Genomic DNA, 17,168 nt, shown 5'->3' on the forward strand with positions numbered 1-17,168 from the left:
CTGTAGCCATGGTGCCGCATAGGAGCATGATGAGCGTGCTATCAAGGCGCCGGCGTTCGTCATGGGGTTGGACAAGCAGGACACCAAAAAACGTTGATCCATGCGCAATGACCAGCATGGCATTTGAAGCTGTACGGAACGAGACGTCGACAGAGCCCATTATTCTCGATTTGCGACCATCGTTCGGCACTGCCTACCTCAAGTCTGTTCCCGTCGCAACTGATCGCAACCTCGCTCTCCTCAGCTGCCTGAAGCCCTACATTGAGTACCAGGGCACATTGGAGATTCTCAAAGATCCACCAGAAGAATACCTGATCCCTGGTGTTGACATCATAGGCGGAATAGAAGCTATGCGGCAAAATCTCAAGGGAAATGGGTACCAGACACAATTCGATTGTCATGACTGATCTACAAAGCCTTGTAAGTCCATCATAGCAATTTCCGAATGCCTCCATGGTGCTGATGTTGACAAGGCTATATAATTCGTCGCGGCCGATGATTTCCATTTTGGAGACACGCCTGGCCTGTTCAGCGCGTTTCGGCAGGTTCGAGAGGACTTTGAGTTTGTGTCCATGAGCTGCCACAGTCCAGGACATCAGTACATGCGAATGGGGTATACACGCCGTCCGCTATCGATGCGATAGATGGTTAAGATGTGTATGATTTCTTGAAATGCGGGCGGCATGAGTCCAGTTTCGAAAGCGAGTCATTACATACGTCTCAATAATAATAGAACGTGGAAAAAAACTGGCGCAGAATGGCGAGCGAACGAAGATGGAAGCCAAGAGAAAGACGAAATATAAGGTTGTCTTTGAGTTTCAGCTTTGGCGGCGGCTGCGCCATTAAAGAATCTTCTTATCGAAGAAATTCGATGAAGCAGTAGACGTCACTAGTTACCGAAACAGGCAGAAAACTTCAGGATTTCGTCTGTAGGCGACGCTGCACTCGCTCCTATTGTCGTGACTTGCACTGACACCTAGTTTCCCTTTTAGCGGATTTTTGTTCCGTGGAAGACAACTCGGAAAGAGTTGGACTGCCACGGTTCTGAACTTCTACAATCAATGTCACAGATTAGCCATACGCCGTGCTGCCAAGAGGCTGGGCTGGTTCCGTACAACTGAGGGTTGTACACGGAAAATAACCTTCGGAACATAGATGAATTGAAATCGCTCCAAGTGCTTGCGTGACGGATGATGGAGCGTCTGATCCGTCAGCAGTTCTTCAGTTCAACTAAGAGTGGCCCGCAGACAACTTGCCACCGGTAGCAGTAAGCAAGCAATTGCCGTTCTTCTCTCTTCTCTCTCGTATCCTCGCAGCCCCCTATAAAAAGCACGCTGCCTTGATAGAGTTGGATTCCCTACTCTCTTTTCTGATCTCCCTCCTCATTTTCCTGCTCCTCCAGAAACTTCCGGAACTCCTCATCGGTGATGGGAGCATCTCTGGGGTCGTCACTCTTGGGTTTGCGAACATCCTTGCAGGGCAGCACCGCAGGGTCGATGTAGTTAACATGGTGACTCACGTTACATGTTGACAGGGCCACCACATTGGGGATCGAGGCTTTCCCACAGGTAGGGCCCGCACACTCCTCTCTGGTGTTGCACTTGGTAACCACCCCCTGATAGCCCTGTGAGGTTCCCAGCAGCCCCGCCTTGTACCAATATTCCGGGAAAGTATGGGCGTAGAACCCGAGCTGAAAAAGCGAGCCATAGGGCACCGCTGTCACAATATCGTTTCCGTTGGTAATGCGAGCGGAGAAGTTGACATCTTTGGTCACCAGATCAGCAAACTCCTGGTTGCCCACGCGCGGCGAGCCGTACGTATACAGATCACACGCGATCCCTCGAGTTCGTAGGTAGGCTCCTGCAATTGTGGCTACAGCGCCACCCAGGGAATGACCGGTGACAACCACGCGGTAGGACTCCTGCCCGGTCTTGGCGAGCTCAGTCTTTAACGTCTGTTCCAAGGCGTCCTTGACGCTGGAAAAGGCCTTCTTAAAACCGTTGTGGGTGGTGCAGCGGCCGCATGCAGGGAATAGATCTCTGTCGCCCAATCAGCAACGAGTCCAAAAAGGATAGTGGTTCGAAAGAAGAAGACAATAATCACTTACGCGGCCGACACCAGATTTTTGGCCAAGTCCGATTTCACATCCACCAGGGACATGGGATCCGTGCCTTTGAAAGCAACAACAATGTGCTTCTTGGTAGGGTTGACCGCGACATAGCCCGCGATAGTATCAAATGCATCATTGCTAAACTCTTTGACAGTGACGGTTCCTTGGGGGTTTGCGCAGACGGGGCCTTTATGATCCGTGCAGACCACCGACCCCGCGACCGTATTAAACAGGTCCTGACAGTAGGCCGCTTGAGCGTACTGCGAGAAGAGTTCAAACTGCACCGGAGAGGCCTTCTCAGAAGTATCTTTGCAACGTTAGTTTCTGGAACTGTCTTTTTCCGGTATCACATCAGGGCTTGTGTTACAGATTGATCGCTTGATTCAATCTGGCAGGAACTTGTAGAGATTCTCACCCTGACGCGCAATAACAGCTGGCGAGGCTAGGGAGCAGGCTGCTCCGGCCAAAATAAAGAAAGCTGTTGGTTGCATTCTGAACAAGATCAGGGAGCTCAAGAGGGTTCAAGAGAGTTAGTAAAGTAGCTGGAATGGGTACGGGGGAGTCAAGAACTAAGACGGTGAAGAATGCTTTGCTAGCAGGAACTTCGATGTGTATTTATATGTGTTTAATTGCGGTCATCTGTAACTACTTGTGATTTGGTGAGCCGTGTCCCGAGCATGAGTTTACCCTGTTGGCCATCATCATCCCCACGCACGGAATGACCACCTTGGCCATGTCTTACAATGCGCATCAAGTTATGCGCTACTGCGCCTGAGAAGAATATAGGTTCTCCTGTGTTGTTAATGACTTGGATGAGTTCAGCCATTAATCAAGTGCCGATGAGACAAGTTATGTGGCTGCCATTTAGACGAACGCTGGTTGGAGCCGATCGCCACGAGTCAGCGCTTCCTTCAGGGCATCCGATATTACAGGGTCCAAGGAAACTGACTAGTGTATTTGCCAAGTCGCAGATCATGTACAACGTTACTCACACAGACCTCACAAAGCGAGAAAAGGAAAATCTTCGTGGTCTCATTTAAAAATTAGTGCTGGAGGGCTCAGCTAAGGCATCCTCAACCAAGCAATAAATGACTCCCATCCCGCAATAGTTATGCGGTGTGATTTAGTAGGTAATTTGTTTTTGTTCCTACTCCGTTAAGAACGTGCCTCCCTACCAGAGTCGATCTGGATAGTAAGCTGAGTTGGACTGAGTTATAGCACCTTTTCTGACGCATGAACCTGCCCATCAAATCTTGACAACTAGTGAAGAAGGGTTGCAGATAGTGCCCTTGTTAACCCCGTGAATTCCCAGCCAATTCGCCGATCACAGCCCATTACATCGAGTCCCGGTTATCAAAGCGGACACCAGAAATGCGCTGTCGACATGACTCAACTATCAGGGTATCCACGAAAAAGGTCATTACTTGGATGGATAGAATGATCATTATTATCTAGACGCGCTCCTCATCGCCTGCGGCGGCGCCAACATCCGCCAAGTGTCCATCTCTCTGTTTGACCATGACGGCCTTTTGTAGGGCGGCCCTAGGCGGAAACTTGGCATTGAATACCTCCTCCATCTCTTCAAGGGTGCGACCGCGGGTCTCGACGCCAAGAAAGTACCAAAGAGCAGCGTATATAATGTTCAGGCCGACAAAGACAAAATAGTAGCGAAAGTCGATGGCCTCGAGAGCGACAGCAGTGACGTAGGTGTTGTACAGGTTGGCGCAGTTGCTAAGAATGACATGCTGTGATTATGAGTTCAGATTCTGCAAAAATAAAATGTTAAAAAAGACTTACAATACCCATGCCCTTGGCCCGCATCGGGGTGGATAGGACTTCCGCGCAGTATGTGGCCGTCAGAGGTGTGTAAATGAAAGAATAGGCGCAGCCAAAGAGGAAGATCTACAATAGTCAGTACCAGGACCAGAAGTTGCCTTGCAAGGGAAAACGCACAAATGCAATACCACTGCTTGTAATGGTCGAGCTCACATCCGTCTTCCCCCCCTCAAAGTAGCTGGAAAAGCCCGTAACGCCGCCAAACAGGCCAGCGAGAACGATGCTACCAACCCATAGCTTGGTACGACGCCCAATAGTATCATTCAGCGCCGAGCCTGCCACAGCACCCGCACCTGAGACAATGGTGTTGGCGAATGTCAAGAGCAGCTTGCGCTGGGGCGTCTTGACCCCGAGGAGCTTGTACATGGAGGGCAGGTAGTAAGTCAGGACGGAGTTACCACTGAGCTGAGCAAAGACGGACATAAAAGCCATCATGGTGAAGCGCCATCGCGCATTGGGTGAGCTGACAAGGGGCCAGTAGTTCCAGACGCTCGACGTCTTTTGCAGCTCAATGCCAGCCTCAAACTCACGAAGCTCGAGCTGCACCATCGGATGGTTCATGTCGCCGCCGCCGTGGTACTTGGCAAGGATGGCGGCAGCCTGCTCCTTCTTTCCCCACATGGTTAACCAGCGCGGTGACTCGGGAATGACGAGGGCGCCGAAAAAGATGAAGAGCGGCGGGATAAGCTGCAGACCAAGGGGAAGCCTGAAAGCCGTCTCGCCCGGGGATTTGATGGCGGCATAGGCGACGCCTGTAGCGAGGATAGCGCCCGTGTAGAAGACTAGGCAGTGTCAGAAAACAAAGGTCAGTACTAGGCGAGGGGTTGAGTAGGAATTCACAGGAGTTATAGTAGCCGACGACACGGGCGCGCCACTGCGGAGGGGCCAGTTCGAGAGCATAGGTCGGTGCCGAGGAAGTGCCGATGGAGACGCCGAAGCCGAGAACGAAGCGGCCACCGAGGAGGTAGGCGTCGGACTGCGCGGCGGTCTGGACGGCGGCACCGACCATGATGAGGACGGAGCCTGTCATCATCCCGGCGCGGCGGCCGAAGCGGTCGCAGATAGGGCCCGTAAAGAGGGAGCCGATCATGTTGCCGATGGTGTAAATCATGAAGATACTAGTTTGGATTAGTATGAGCAAGGCTACATTTATTTTGCGATTTGATTATGCTCACATGCCGGTGGCCGAGCCAAGCTCACTGTGGTGAAAGTATTTCTGGTACTGCGGCATTGCATTGATGGAGCTGAAGATGGACTACCACCCGTTAATTAGTCTTCTTTCCCAACGCGCGATCTCAGACTTCTCCATTTGCACAACATACACCGTCAAAGCCAGAGGCCGTGGCATTGAGGGCGGCGATGAGCAGGATAAGGTACAGCTGGATGCTCGTGCGGGACCACGGGTTCAGCGGCGCGGCGCTGACCGTCTCATAGAAATGAGCGTTGCCCTGGAGTTCGCGAATGTCGGCGGCACCGTGCTTGTGCAGGAACGGACGGTTGTCGTCTTTGATGGACGCGACCTGGGCGTCGTCGGTGGCATCAAGATTGCCCATGGCTGCGGAGACGGGGGGGTGGGACAAGTCGGGACAAGTTGGGCGACGAATTTGCGTCTTTCTGTCTACGAAGCAGCGGACATGGTCGAGATTAAAATGGCGATTCTTTTGAAGGTAGGCGTTTAACCACACCAACCAAGTTTCCAGCTGTAAAGGGCGTGTAGCGTAGAGCCTTGACCCCCACTCGGAAAGAGAGGTGCTAGAATAGGTAGGTAACAAACAACTGATAGGGCTGGTGGATTGTGGAGAGTTTGGGGGCTACGATGGGGAGGTGAGTTTTGTACACAGCAGCTACATCTCTTGGAGTGCGAAAGCCTCGGTTCTCAGCTCTAAATTGCGGTGAGTCGACCATTTTCAGGACCGCGTGGGGGACATCAGTAAAGTCTCCGCCTAACTTCTTCCCGTCTAGTTACGAGTTCTCCCGCCTTGAACAGGTCCGTCCTGTTGTCCTGTTAACCCCGCGTTGATGTCCCAGCGCCCAGACTAGGATTAGTGGCGCTGGAGGGTTGCCGCTTGTGGCAGTCGGCAGTCAAACCCTTGATTTCCCGCAAACGCGACATCTCCAGTGTCTCTCCGCAGATGACAAAGTTTTATAATGCTGCTTGCTATAAACGCACCTGCTCTGGTCCTAAGTAGAACAGTAGTCTCGAAAGTATGTACACAGCTCTGTGCAATATACGGCGGCGGCGCCTCCCACCTCAAAATACATCGGCGTTTCCCCCACCAAGCCACCCCCATGCGATCGGGATGGCTACAGCGGGCTGTGGCACCCGCGTTGAGCCCCATTGGAGCCAACACTGAATCCCATGGAACCTGTACAATGGACTACGGTCTTATGCTCGGACTTCTTCGATTGAACATTCATGACGTGTCCTTAAAATAGTACATACCCCATAGTGTTGTTGCCGTACACCCCGCACAGCACTGTAACGTTCTCCTCCCCCCACCTATTACTACGGTGATGCTCAGCACTGCTCTGGTCATGAGGCGCGCCCTGACAAGGTCTCGGAAGGTCTTGAAAAATGACCATGATAATCTTCTGATGTTACATCCGACAGTCATGCTGTATTTGCGGTGTTATTTTGGGAAGCATAGGTGCCTGACTACTTCCTTGCATCTCACAGCCACGTTGTCATACAAATTTGCATAAACTTGACAAATATATTTACATGGGGATCGTTGTCAGCACAACACCTGACACGGCCTATCATAACAGTCCTCCCAGCTTGTCTTCCCCGACGCCCAAAAGTCCGGAAACAGCTGTAACATGGTGGTCGCACCGCACTCTACATTCTCCATGCCCTGCATCGCTGCAAGGCAACTCAGGATCCTCTCCTTGCCCTCGTCAGGTCCGTCCGCGTACGCGGCTCCTAGCACCGCAAACGCCCAGCTGAGCACGCTCGTCTTGATGTACGTCCCTGTTTGCTCAATCATCTCGAAAAGGACCCGCCGGTAGTGCGCGCGTGGGTTCGGCGCGGCGCCGGCAAAGTGCTGCGCGAGATCTGGCGGCAGCGACAACACGGCGTATAGGGCCGTCGCCACGGCAAACGTGCGCGCCAGCAGTGGTCGCAGCGGGTCGTCTGGGACCGCATACGTCTCCGTCCATTCGTCGGGGACAAAAGCGTGCAGGTCCTGGGCAATCGCTTTGGCCATGGCGCCCAATGGGTCTGGCGCTGCGAGGCTGCCCGTCGCGGCGAGTACGCGCAGGCGAGTTATGCGAATGATGGCCAGCGCGACCGAGCTGGGGCATCCAAACTCGAAGTAAAACGTGAACCGGTACACTGTGCAGATCTCGTCCTCGCTCCACGCGTCCAGCCCGTCAATCTGGCTTGTGGCCGGACTGCACGCGTTGCCCACAATCGCATACCTGAACAGCATCAGCTACAGTGTACCGGCAACAACCACGTAAAAACTGACATAAGGCAATAATGGAATGCCAAAATGACTCGCGGCCATGTCTTTAACATGGAACTAACGCCACCGTATGAGCTTACGACGGCAAAGAAGCCTTGTAAATGACCTCGCCATGGAGAGCCCACAATGGCCAGCTGCAAGTGCGTTAACCAGCCTATCGAGCGTCCCGAATAAGAAAGCTGCTCACCTCGACGCTTAGCAAGTCGATGATTCGGGAAATGATGTACCCCGGCCGGCTGCGCGCGTTGATGTGCTTGTTGAGATGCGCCATTGTTTCTCCCATCTGGGCGTAGAACATGTCCCACAGATGCTCGATGCCGAGGCCCTGTCCACGCCGCACAGGGACGTTGCGGCTCAGCGAGGCCAGTTTGATGCGCTGGCACGTCATCATCATGATGAACCCGGGATGGTACGGAAAGACGGAGATGTGCGAACCCGGAACAAACTGCGCGTCGTAGGCATTTTCAACCACCTGAAACTTGGAGTACATTGGAATCGATACATCGATGACTACCATCACGCGCATGTTAGTTTTAGTATCCTGATAACGTAGGACTGGATGTCTCCCCAGCTGCCTAGCCACTCAGGGGAGACGAACAAAATCGCATGGCTTGGGCCGCATCCCAACCGGGCGGCTCGGTTTGGTGCAAAGGCGCGCCGCCGCCGAGCACCTTTTGTGTCCAAATCGCGAGCCAGGCGGCACCCGTGGCTGTGTCCCGGGGAGGCGACGGCGACGGCGTCTCCAACGTGTACCGACAGGGCCGATTGCTGACAGCGCACCGCTTGCAGATGGGATGGGTCTCATCGCACTTGATTCGGCGCGTTCTGCAAGGCCCCTCGAGACAAGGACGAGTCAGCGAGTGAGCGCCATATACAAACGAGGGGCTCGCGACCTGAGACGGAACGTACCGGCAAATTTCGCACCCTGTGCGGACCCGGGGGGCCCAAGTCTTCTTACGCTCCGCGTCTGTGAGCGCCATTGTACATGTTCCGCGCTCGCAGGTCAAAAGGCAGACGGTCAGAGATTCGGACCTCTGGGCTCACATAGCTGGCTGCGGCATTGCAGATTGCGCTTATAAAGAACTAACTCAAGTCGTGACAATAGTGAAATCATATAACCCTAATAGGCTACTGACAGTGGGGTCGCAAGTGCTAGCTCAGTGCTAGAAAATGGCAAGTTACAGCGAGATGCGTACTAATGAGGCTACCTACAGGTACCTTACGTATCTAGAGCCCTGAAAAAGTACCTAGAAAAATCAACTTCGCACCTTTCGAGACTGAGGATCGGGCTCAACAAAATAAAAGGCTCGTGGCGGTTTCGTGATATTTTCGCAGGCTGAACAAGTAGGTTAGCCTGGATGCCTTCGTCTGTATCAGATGGCTTGCACAACCATGACAACCGAGGGCATTCAATCTGACCAGCCTTTATCATCAGTTACAGTCGATATCTGAACCCAATGGTCTTCCAGTCCGTGACATCCTCGAATGCCTCAGGTCCAAGCTCCACAGGCGGAACATCCATGCTATCGCCTAATTTTGCGTCTGCGTCTGCGACTGCGCCAGCCGTGACCGTGCTGCCGTGGACCCCTTCCATCTTGGACCGGAGAGCATTGAACCACCTCAAATACATGCGCAGCACAAGAGCCAATACAATAACCAGGGAGTAGGAGACCATAATGGTCCTAAACGCCGTCTTATACGTCGGCGCCTCACTTTCCTGAAAGAATTGAGGCCCAGCAATATTTCCGGCGCAGTATGCGATAAACAGAAGTGCAGTCATTGTCATCTTCTTGGTAACACCCTTGAAGTTGGACGATACCAGAGCCATGTTGAGAGGCATGGACGCAGGACCAGGCGACAGTAGGAAATAGGCGAAAAGCTGCACGCCAGACGAGGGGATCCTGTTGCGGCAGTATATAATGGCTGCGCCGACAACACATGGTACAACAACCGCAATGATAAGAATGCAATTAAGTGCTCGGTAGCGGCCGGCCAGCCAACCCGTGCCGGCAATGATGACGGCCGAGACGAGAGAATACGGAATGTTGATGAGAGTAGACTGCAGGCTGGTGAAGTTGAATGACTTGATAATCATGTTGGAAAAGTTTTGAGTGCCGCTGTTAGGAATCTGCCCAAGGAGGGCAATGCAGGTGATGAGCCAGGTTTTGGGGTCAACAAGGCACTCGCAGACTTGCTCCCACGAGAAGTGCGTTTCTTCCGTGCTTCCAGTACCAGCGACGATGGTGCGACGGGCTGCTATCTCGCGTTCCTTGCTCGTGAGAAACTTTGCTTTGGAGATGGTATCAGGGAGAAGAAAGTACATGGGAATAGTCCAGAGAAACGTCGTCAGGCCGAGGATAATGTACATCCAGCGCCACGGGTGGACATTGTCCTTGACATGACCGACGCCAAATGCGAGCAAGCTCGAGGCCAAACCGCCAACCGCGTTGCCCGCGAACCAAAGCCCCACGCGCGTGGGCATCTCGTCGCGCGTGTACCAGGTTGATGTCAGAAACAGGAAGCCCGGCGTGATGGTGGCCTCGGCGACGCCCAGCAGGAAGCGCACGGCCATGAGGCCACCAAAGGTGGTGCACGCGGCCGTTATGGCGACGACGGCGCCCCAAAACGCCGTATTGGCGGCTAGGTATTTGCCGATGGGCACGCGGGCGACGAGCAGCGTGGTGGGATACTCCCAGACGAGGTAGCCAAAGTAGAAGATGCTGGCAACCCAGCTGTACTGCTGCCCATGCAAGCTCTGCAGGATTATTAGTCCCCACTGCTCTCTCCAAAGTATTCCGGCGGAAAGAACTCACTGTATCTTTTTTCAGACCAAACACGGCCGCGCTCGAGAGGATCACCTTGTCCATAAAGTTTAGCATGTACGTGACAAAGAGCAGCGGGATGATGGCGCGATCAATCTTCCGCAGGACGCGGCGCGCGAGAACCGCATCGTCGCGACCGCGCTCTTCGGCAACCACATCAGACGATCCAGCCATTGCTTCTCGAGACAGAAGCAGCCGCTCTCTCTCTCCCACTCGCGACATGTAGTTGAGATGCAGGGCATTTACTAGTAGTGACTATCGCTCCGTGCAAAATTTAAGTTGCGCCAACTTCAGCTGTACCAGCATCTTGCCCACTTTTGCCAATTGAGCTCCCCGCCGCCACCTCGGTTTAGTCCAGGTTTTATAGCAAGCTCGCGCCTGAAGCATCGTGCGCTAGTCCATAACTTAAAGTCTGAATTCCTAGGCATCCTGCGTTGTATTCGCCGGCCGTGGATGACGCTGTAGAACTAGGGCGAGTATATTATCGTACGGGCCCTAGCCATGACGGCACAGTCATGACGTCGTCTAGCCGAATCGCTCTTATCAAGACGGCCCTCCCCGGGAAAGCAAACAAATCATTCAACTTTTCCTCGATTCTTAAGTCTCCCCGTTCGTCGCATACTCTAGAAGAAACCATCTGCCTTGAACACCCCGCCATGGACAGCATTCTTAAAGCAGCCGGTGGCAGCCTCAACAACAAAGAGGGCGAGTCCAACAAATTCATGGACACCATTAACAACGTCGCCGGTGGCGGAGAAAAGTCGGAACAGCAAGAAGATGGACTTGACAAGGTACAGCGTTCTACCCCACCCGCCCAAGGCGACGTCCATTCGTAAAGTCCGTTGTTAATTCAAGCAGGCCGTCGATTTTGTGCAGGAAAAGGTGCTTGGCCAAGGCCAGCAGAGCAACGAAACCGCGGCAGAGCAGGCCAAGGACGAGGCCGTTTCCGACTACATCCGCGACAAGTACAAGGGAACTACAGGCAGTGATTTCCCCATCGCAGACAAAGACAAGAAATACGGAGTATAGGCTACTATCACCCTCACCTCGCCCTCGCCAGTATAGTTGTAAAGTACCAGTATCAACTATAGACGAGGTTTAGATGAAATATTAAAATTGAAACCCCTAAATTATTATCTTTTGCATAATTATCCTGGTCTATTCCTATTTTCGACTATTACTACGAGTTATTCTATAAATCTGGTGGCACACCGTGCTGGTACCTCTGTCGCGGTATAATGTCCTTTATAGTGCAATTAGTGACTGTTTAGGTACCGAATCCAGGCTTCTGTTCTGTGAGGGAGGCTCCACAGCCACTCCTTGTTGTTGTCCAGTGTCTCAGTTCAGGGAGTGATCCCAACTGTTGCTGCAAAACACCAGCTTTCTCATAGCAGTACACTCACGGCTGTTTGTTACCCTTTTCCCTCTCGACTCTTGCCAACGCTTCGTACTCCTCCCGGGCCTTGTCAAACTGAGCCTGCCAGCCTAGGGCTCTTCTCCGCTTGGCCAGACGCAACAGGGCCAAGTAGCCCTGAGCTGGGTCCTCCCTCGCTTCTTCGTTCGCAATTGCCTTGGAGATGTTCATGGTCCGCCAGTCGCCTTCACTCTCGTAAGATGAAATCCAAGTGTCTGTATTCATGGACATCATGTGCGCGGCATCCACAACTGGCGGAAGCCCACGGGGTGGAGAGAACGTCACCTCGCCTACGTTGTTCGCCAGCGCGTACTGGCTCAATGCCAGTTCGTCTTCTTCGTCTTTGTAGTCGCTGATTCTCCCAATGCACTCCCAGACGTGTTTTAGTAGTTGGCCGCTTGCGACCCGCCCTGCCGCTTTTTCTTCCAAGTTAAGCTCGTACGTTTCGAAACCATCGGAATAACCAGACTCCTCATGGAACACTTCGTGGCCGAACTGCACATACCCCTCCTTGTAGAAGGGGCCGTTTCTTGACTCGTCTTCCATGCTGGGAACAATAGGCTCTCCGTCTGGTCGGTACTCGGTCGGCTTAAAGTCGAGATGCAACCTGTCCACGACGTACGGCGTCGCCTCCATCGGTGTTAGGTAGGCATCCACCACGCTGATCCTGTGCTTGTTTGTCGGTGCCGCTGCAGACTCGATGCCTTTTGTCTCATCGTCCGCTGGCTTATACCGGAGGCGGCTAAGTGAGATCAAGGCCAGAGCGGCATAGAAGCTCCAAAAGGTGGACGTCTTGAGCTCACCCCAACGGCGAGGAAGATTTTCTGGGTACCGCGCCAATTTAATCCATTCGCGGGGCACTGCCTTTGGGTCGGGTCGTATGATGCGTAGATTCACGCGCAGGCTGAGTATACGCTTCGTCTTGTATGGGAAAGACAGCCACGTGGGGAACACGCCTACGTCTTTCAATCATGAAGTCAAGAATAAAAGGAGCCTTTGTTTTGCCCGTCTTTAACGTCTGGTTGATTAGAAGCGTGACATCGTCGCGCAGCTGCCGGCATGTTGCCTGCAAGGCCCTGGCGGACCGAGCCAGCGGCCAGGTCCCGGGCTTCTCGATGTAGATGTTGGTCTCCTTTGGGTTCCTCTCGTCGAAGCAGTTCCCCAAGTGAACGCGTTGCCGCATAAACTTGTTGTCAAAGACAGGTTCGCCTCGCCGGTGGGACCGCGTCAGCACGTCGAGGAGGATGACGCTGCGAATCTCCCATGGGAGGCTCAGCAGCGATGCCGGCGCATCCTCAGCCGGTGCCATTATTTTGAACAGCGTGTCCTTTTGAGATTGCGGTCACTGCTGTCTTCGTTGCCGTCGCAGGGTATGCTATTTCGCTTTATACACCCAGAAAGGGCAGAGTCACTCTTTCGATTGACTCTACGCAAGCAGGCAACTTAACGGTAGCCTCGTATTGGCTAGCGCGTAGGAAGAAACCCCACTTTTAAAGGCTATAGATCTATATATTTAAGCTATTATAAAAGATAGTATTTATTAGTTATTAAGAATTAATTATTAGGAATTAAATTAATATTATTATTATACTTTTATAATATAATAGTTCTATATTATAAACTTCTATATTAGTTAGTATAAAGATTACTAGTTTAAAATTAGCTCGAAATACCTTAAATAATTTTTCTAAAAATAAAGTAATACTTAATTTATAACTAACCTATAAAGAAATATAAGGAAAATAACTATAATAAGCTAAGGTAAAAGCTAAGATAATATATACTAAATACTATATTATTTTTAGTTTCTAATTAATAGAATAAAGCTGAAAATTATATAAAGATTATAATATATAATCTAAAAAATACTAATAATAATAAACTATTTTATTATTTAAATATATATATAAATAGGAAATAATTAAAAATATTTAAATAGTTAATAATTAATAAAAGATATATAAAATATAGAATAAGCTAGTAGCTTAAGAACCTACTTACTAAGAATACTAAATACCTTTAAATACTATTAGGAATTATTATATAATAATAAAATAATATATAGAAAAAATAGTTTTTACTTAAATATAGGCTAGTAATAATTAAATACTATAGTTTTGTAGGTTCAACATAGCTTTTTATCTTTGTCCTTGTCTGTCCTCTTCCTCTTCTGTGCCCTGTTAACAGCTTTGCGAGAATTGTGCTCGCTTTCCTTGCCCTCTACTATTGTACTACTGTACTTTTGCAGTCGCACTATTGCAGTCTCACCATTGCAATTGCAACGCAATAGAAATAGCAATGGCCCTTTCCTTCGCCAAGCTGGCCGGCCTCGTGCTCGGCGCAGCGATATGCACCGCCGCTGCCGATGATTCCTTTCTCCAAAAAAGACAGCTTCACGGCTTGACCGACCAAGGCTCAAGCTCGACCTCCATCGCCGCCGCCGCAATCATCACCCGCGCCCCGTCTAGCATCACGACCCAGGCTGGACCCCTCCGCTGGGAGCTGACGACCGTCTTCACGCAGCCCGACGAGTGTGAGGGCGGCATCACGCAGTACGCCGGCGACCTTTCCACTCTGGGCTACTGGCTCAACATCCCGTTCCCGGCGCCAGGCCTTACGCTAACGTCGTGCTTCCCGCCGGCCCTAGTCGCCAGCGCCACGGCCTCGGTCGACCAGCCGCCGTACAGCCAGCTCGTCTGCCCGTACCGCTGGCAAGTGGTTGACTTCAACTCGACGTACCGCGTCTGCTGCCCGCACGACTACCGCATCTATGCACCTGCCATGGTCAGCCACTCCACGCTGCCCGACCGCCCCGGGCTCGGCGCCTGGTGCACGTCGTGGGTTCAGGCCGGCAAGTTTGCCGCGCTGACCATCTACGACAAGACTGGGGGTTCTTCGGTCGTCGAGACGACGCTCGGCGAGTCGGAGAACTGGCTTGTACAGGCCACCGCCTTTGACGGCACCGTTGCCACAGACGTGCCCAAAACAACCAGCTCTAGCTCCACCTCGACGCCAAAGTCAACCGATGTGACAACTACGACGCCTAGAAGCACGCCGACGAAAACGACGACGAAGACTACTACTACTACGACCACCCCCGCCACCACCTCGAGCGCCGGGTACTCTGGCCCGACTGCGCTCGGTGCCTTGTCTTCGTGTGGTGTAATTCTTCTTTTCCTCTGCTTCTTTTTCTCTTAATCGTCTGCTAATGTGCCCTGATAATCTGACTGAAGACGTAATATGCAAATTTCTTGTCAATGACGCTGTAGGCACCGTTGAAGTAGTTAAGAGAAATTTCAGCATTATATTGGTGCCGGGCTAAAGACCTCTGCAGATCCTTGGGCATCAACGCGACACTTATAAAGTGCTAAACTACGGCGAGTAGTCGTATTTTTGAATTATCGACTCAGCGAACGCGATAAAGGATGCCGTGCTACTCTGCAATCTCGAAACCTGCTAAATATGGCGTGCATGACGGCGATATCCCTGTCTATCGCAAACTCTAACTAGACCGAGGTGCGGGAGGGAACCTAGCATGAGTAGGAACCGTTAGTATGCCGCCTCGCTATGTACGACAACCGAAAGAAGGGAGATAGGGATAGCTTCCACCTGCTTGTAGACGCTGTCGATGTCGGCGTGCACTACGTAAACGACGAGGGCGAGCCGCGGTCTATGGGCAGCGTGGACGAACTCTTTAGATACGTCGCCACCTCGCTTAATGAGTCCTGGGATACGGATGAGCTCGTTAAGTAGCATCAACGATACGCTGAGAAAAATAGCCTGGACTCGAACCTCCTCGCCGTCGTCGACGATAAGTTTGCTACGGAGGGTGCTCTTCTCGTCTAGGCGGAACCGAGAAAGAAGCTCTGGTGCAAGCCGCTAGTGGCCGGCGAGCTCCTCTACTGGCACGAGATTGGCTTTATGGACTGGGCCGAGATTGAAGATTTCGCCTCTAAGCACTCTGATATTGAGAAGAGGTCAGTCGAGCAACGGGCGAGCAGCTCGCAGCCGGCTAACACTAGGAACCTAGACATTGAAGAAGCCGGCCCGAATAAGCCTTGCGAGGGCAAGGGCCAGTGAGCTCCTGATGGCGAAAGGGGCAAGGCTCGGGAGAGCGTCCGCGGTCGGGGATGGTCGGTAACTCGATCGAACCGCACGAGATTCTGACCACATTTAGCCGGCCGCGCCAGTAATCGGGCGGGCTGGAAGAGATGGCAAATGTGAGCTCCGGAGGAGACGATGGTCGAGGAACTTTGGTGGGACTACAACCTGAAAAAGGCGTTGAAGGTGGAGGAGTCAAAAGGATGCGAGGAGTGGAGAGGATGTGGCGCCTACATCACAAGAATCCAAGCCCTAGAAAGATACCCTAATTCCCATATAAATTGTACTATAAAGGAGGTACCGTGGCAGGGCAGAGTTCCTCCCTTGTTAGATAGAACATGCAGAATATCAAGTTGCTTTTAGGGCACATATTCCGGCTGTGATTACCTGCGCACACGTGCAACGCTATTACTGTTCGTAAGCACAGAAAACACAATAACATCACAAAAGGATGATTGCCGACTTAGTAGGGGTACGGCTACCAATAGAGACGCTACCCCTAAACAGCGTCTAGTTTATTATGAGATGCCTAGTTGAAAGCTACGTAATAATATCGAACAACTATAGAGAGGAGCTGTTGCCGGATCATCCTATCCGAACCTATATTCACCTGCCCACTTATATCATGGTTGAACGGTCGATCACGGCGCCAGTAATAGCGATGGGATGAATAATAAAATTAAATAACGTATTAGCTTAAAGATAAGCATATATTTACTGGTGTGTGGCACGTATGCCTCATCTTAGTGTGCCAAGGTGGCTGCGGGGCGTAAAAACTACCGTGTTGACTAAAGCTCTTTGCTAATCGCACGTGCGAAGCACAACCAGCTCTGTTACCTGTTGGTTCGTAGAGCTTTATAGGGCATCCACAAAGTCTTGGCTTTACCTGTTCCCGGAAGGTCGCTGTAGACGCGCTAAAGCGATCAGCATGCCAAGAGTAGAAGAAGGAAATAAAGGCTAGCCGAGCTAAAATGGTTAGGGGGCTATCATGAATTAGGAAACTTCACTTACTCTATGGCGCGAACACCCAGATGTAGGGGATTCCTGTTTTTTTGTTTCATCTTTTGGCTTACTCTAGGTATTGTCTTTATTGTGACATATGAACTAACCACCATATTATAGGTCGAGTACGTGGAGCATAATGCAATTTCGAGGGGTTTCGTCGCCGTCACGCAGAGCTCAGCCGAATGGGGTCTTGCTCGCCTCTCCAGCAAACAGACTGGCGCCAAGGACTACGTTTACGATGATTCTGCCGGTAAGCGGATTGATGTTTTCCCCCGATTGATGGCTTAAGAATTGGCCTCTGACATGACATCTCTAGGAACCGGAACTTGCGCCTACATTATCGACACTGGTGTTGACGCTTCCCACGCTGTAAGTAGTCGAGGTTCACACGTCAAGTCTACTACGTGACGGCT

General features: G+C 51.7%; 5 protein-coding genes across 5 annotated transcripts; 2 read left to right on the forward strand and 3 right to left on the reverse strand.

Moving 5' to 3' along the window:
* Positions 1 to 116: 116 nt before the first annotated feature.
* On the forward strand, positions 117 to 407 carry CCM_09092 (uncharacterized protein; the record flags this gene model as incomplete). Its single annotated transcript, XM_006674226.1, has 1 exon — positions 117 to 407. One exon carries the CDS (start codon positions 117 to 119, stop codon positions 405 to 407), a length of 291 nt encoding a protein of 96 aa, XP_006674289.1.
* A 950-nt stretch (positions 408 to 1,357) lies between these two features.
* Positions 1,358 to 2,601, reverse strand: CCM_09093 (lipase precursor; the record flags this gene model as incomplete). Its single annotated transcript, XM_006674227.1, has 3 exons — positions 1,358 to 2,039; positions 2,108 to 2,417; positions 2,526 to 2,601. 3 exons carry the CDS (start codon positions 2,599 to 2,601, stop codon positions 1,358 to 1,360), a joined length of 1,068 nt encoding a protein of 355 aa, XP_006674290.1.
* Positions 2,602 to 3,561: 960 nt separating this feature from the next.
* On the reverse strand, positions 3,562 to 5,499 carry CCM_09094 (hexose transport-related protein; the record flags this gene model as incomplete). Its single annotated transcript, XM_006674228.1, has 6 exons — positions 3,562 to 3,855; positions 3,908 to 4,012; positions 4,064 to 4,728; positions 4,787 to 5,064; positions 5,122 to 5,201; positions 5,269 to 5,499. 6 exons carry the CDS (start codon positions 5,497 to 5,499, stop codon positions 3,562 to 3,564), a joined length of 1,653 nt encoding a protein of 550 aa, XP_006674291.1.
* A 6,003-nt stretch (positions 5,500 to 11,502) lies between these two features.
* CCM_09095 (uncharacterized protein) lies at positions 11,503 to 12,958 on the reverse strand (the record flags this gene model as incomplete). The annotated part of the gene is made up of 3 exons (XM_006674229.1): positions 11,503 to 11,554; positions 11,639 to 12,570; positions 12,593 to 12,958. The coding sequence occupies 3 exons, from the start codon at positions 12,956 to 12,958 to the stop codon at positions 11,503 to 11,505; spliced, it is 1,350 nt and encodes a 449-aa protein (XP_006674292.1).
* A 989-nt stretch (positions 12,959 to 13,947) lies between these two features.
* CCM_09096 (CFEM domain protein) lies at positions 13,948 to 14,847 on the forward strand (the record flags this gene model as incomplete). Its single annotated transcript, XM_006674230.1, has 1 exon — positions 13,948 to 14,847. The coding sequence occupies one exon, from the start codon at positions 13,948 to 13,950 to the stop codon at positions 14,845 to 14,847; it is 900 nt and encodes a 299-aa protein (XP_006674293.1).
* Positions 14,848 to 17,168: the final 2,321 nt, after the last annotated feature.

Source organism: Cordyceps militaris (assembly GCF_000225605.1).
Source record: "Cordyceps militaris CM01 unplaced genomic scaffold CCM_S00007, whole genome shotgun sequence".
NCBI classification, from domain to species: Eukaryota; Fungi; Ascomycota; class Sordariomycetes; order Hypocreales; family Cordycipitaceae; genus Cordyceps; species Cordyceps militaris.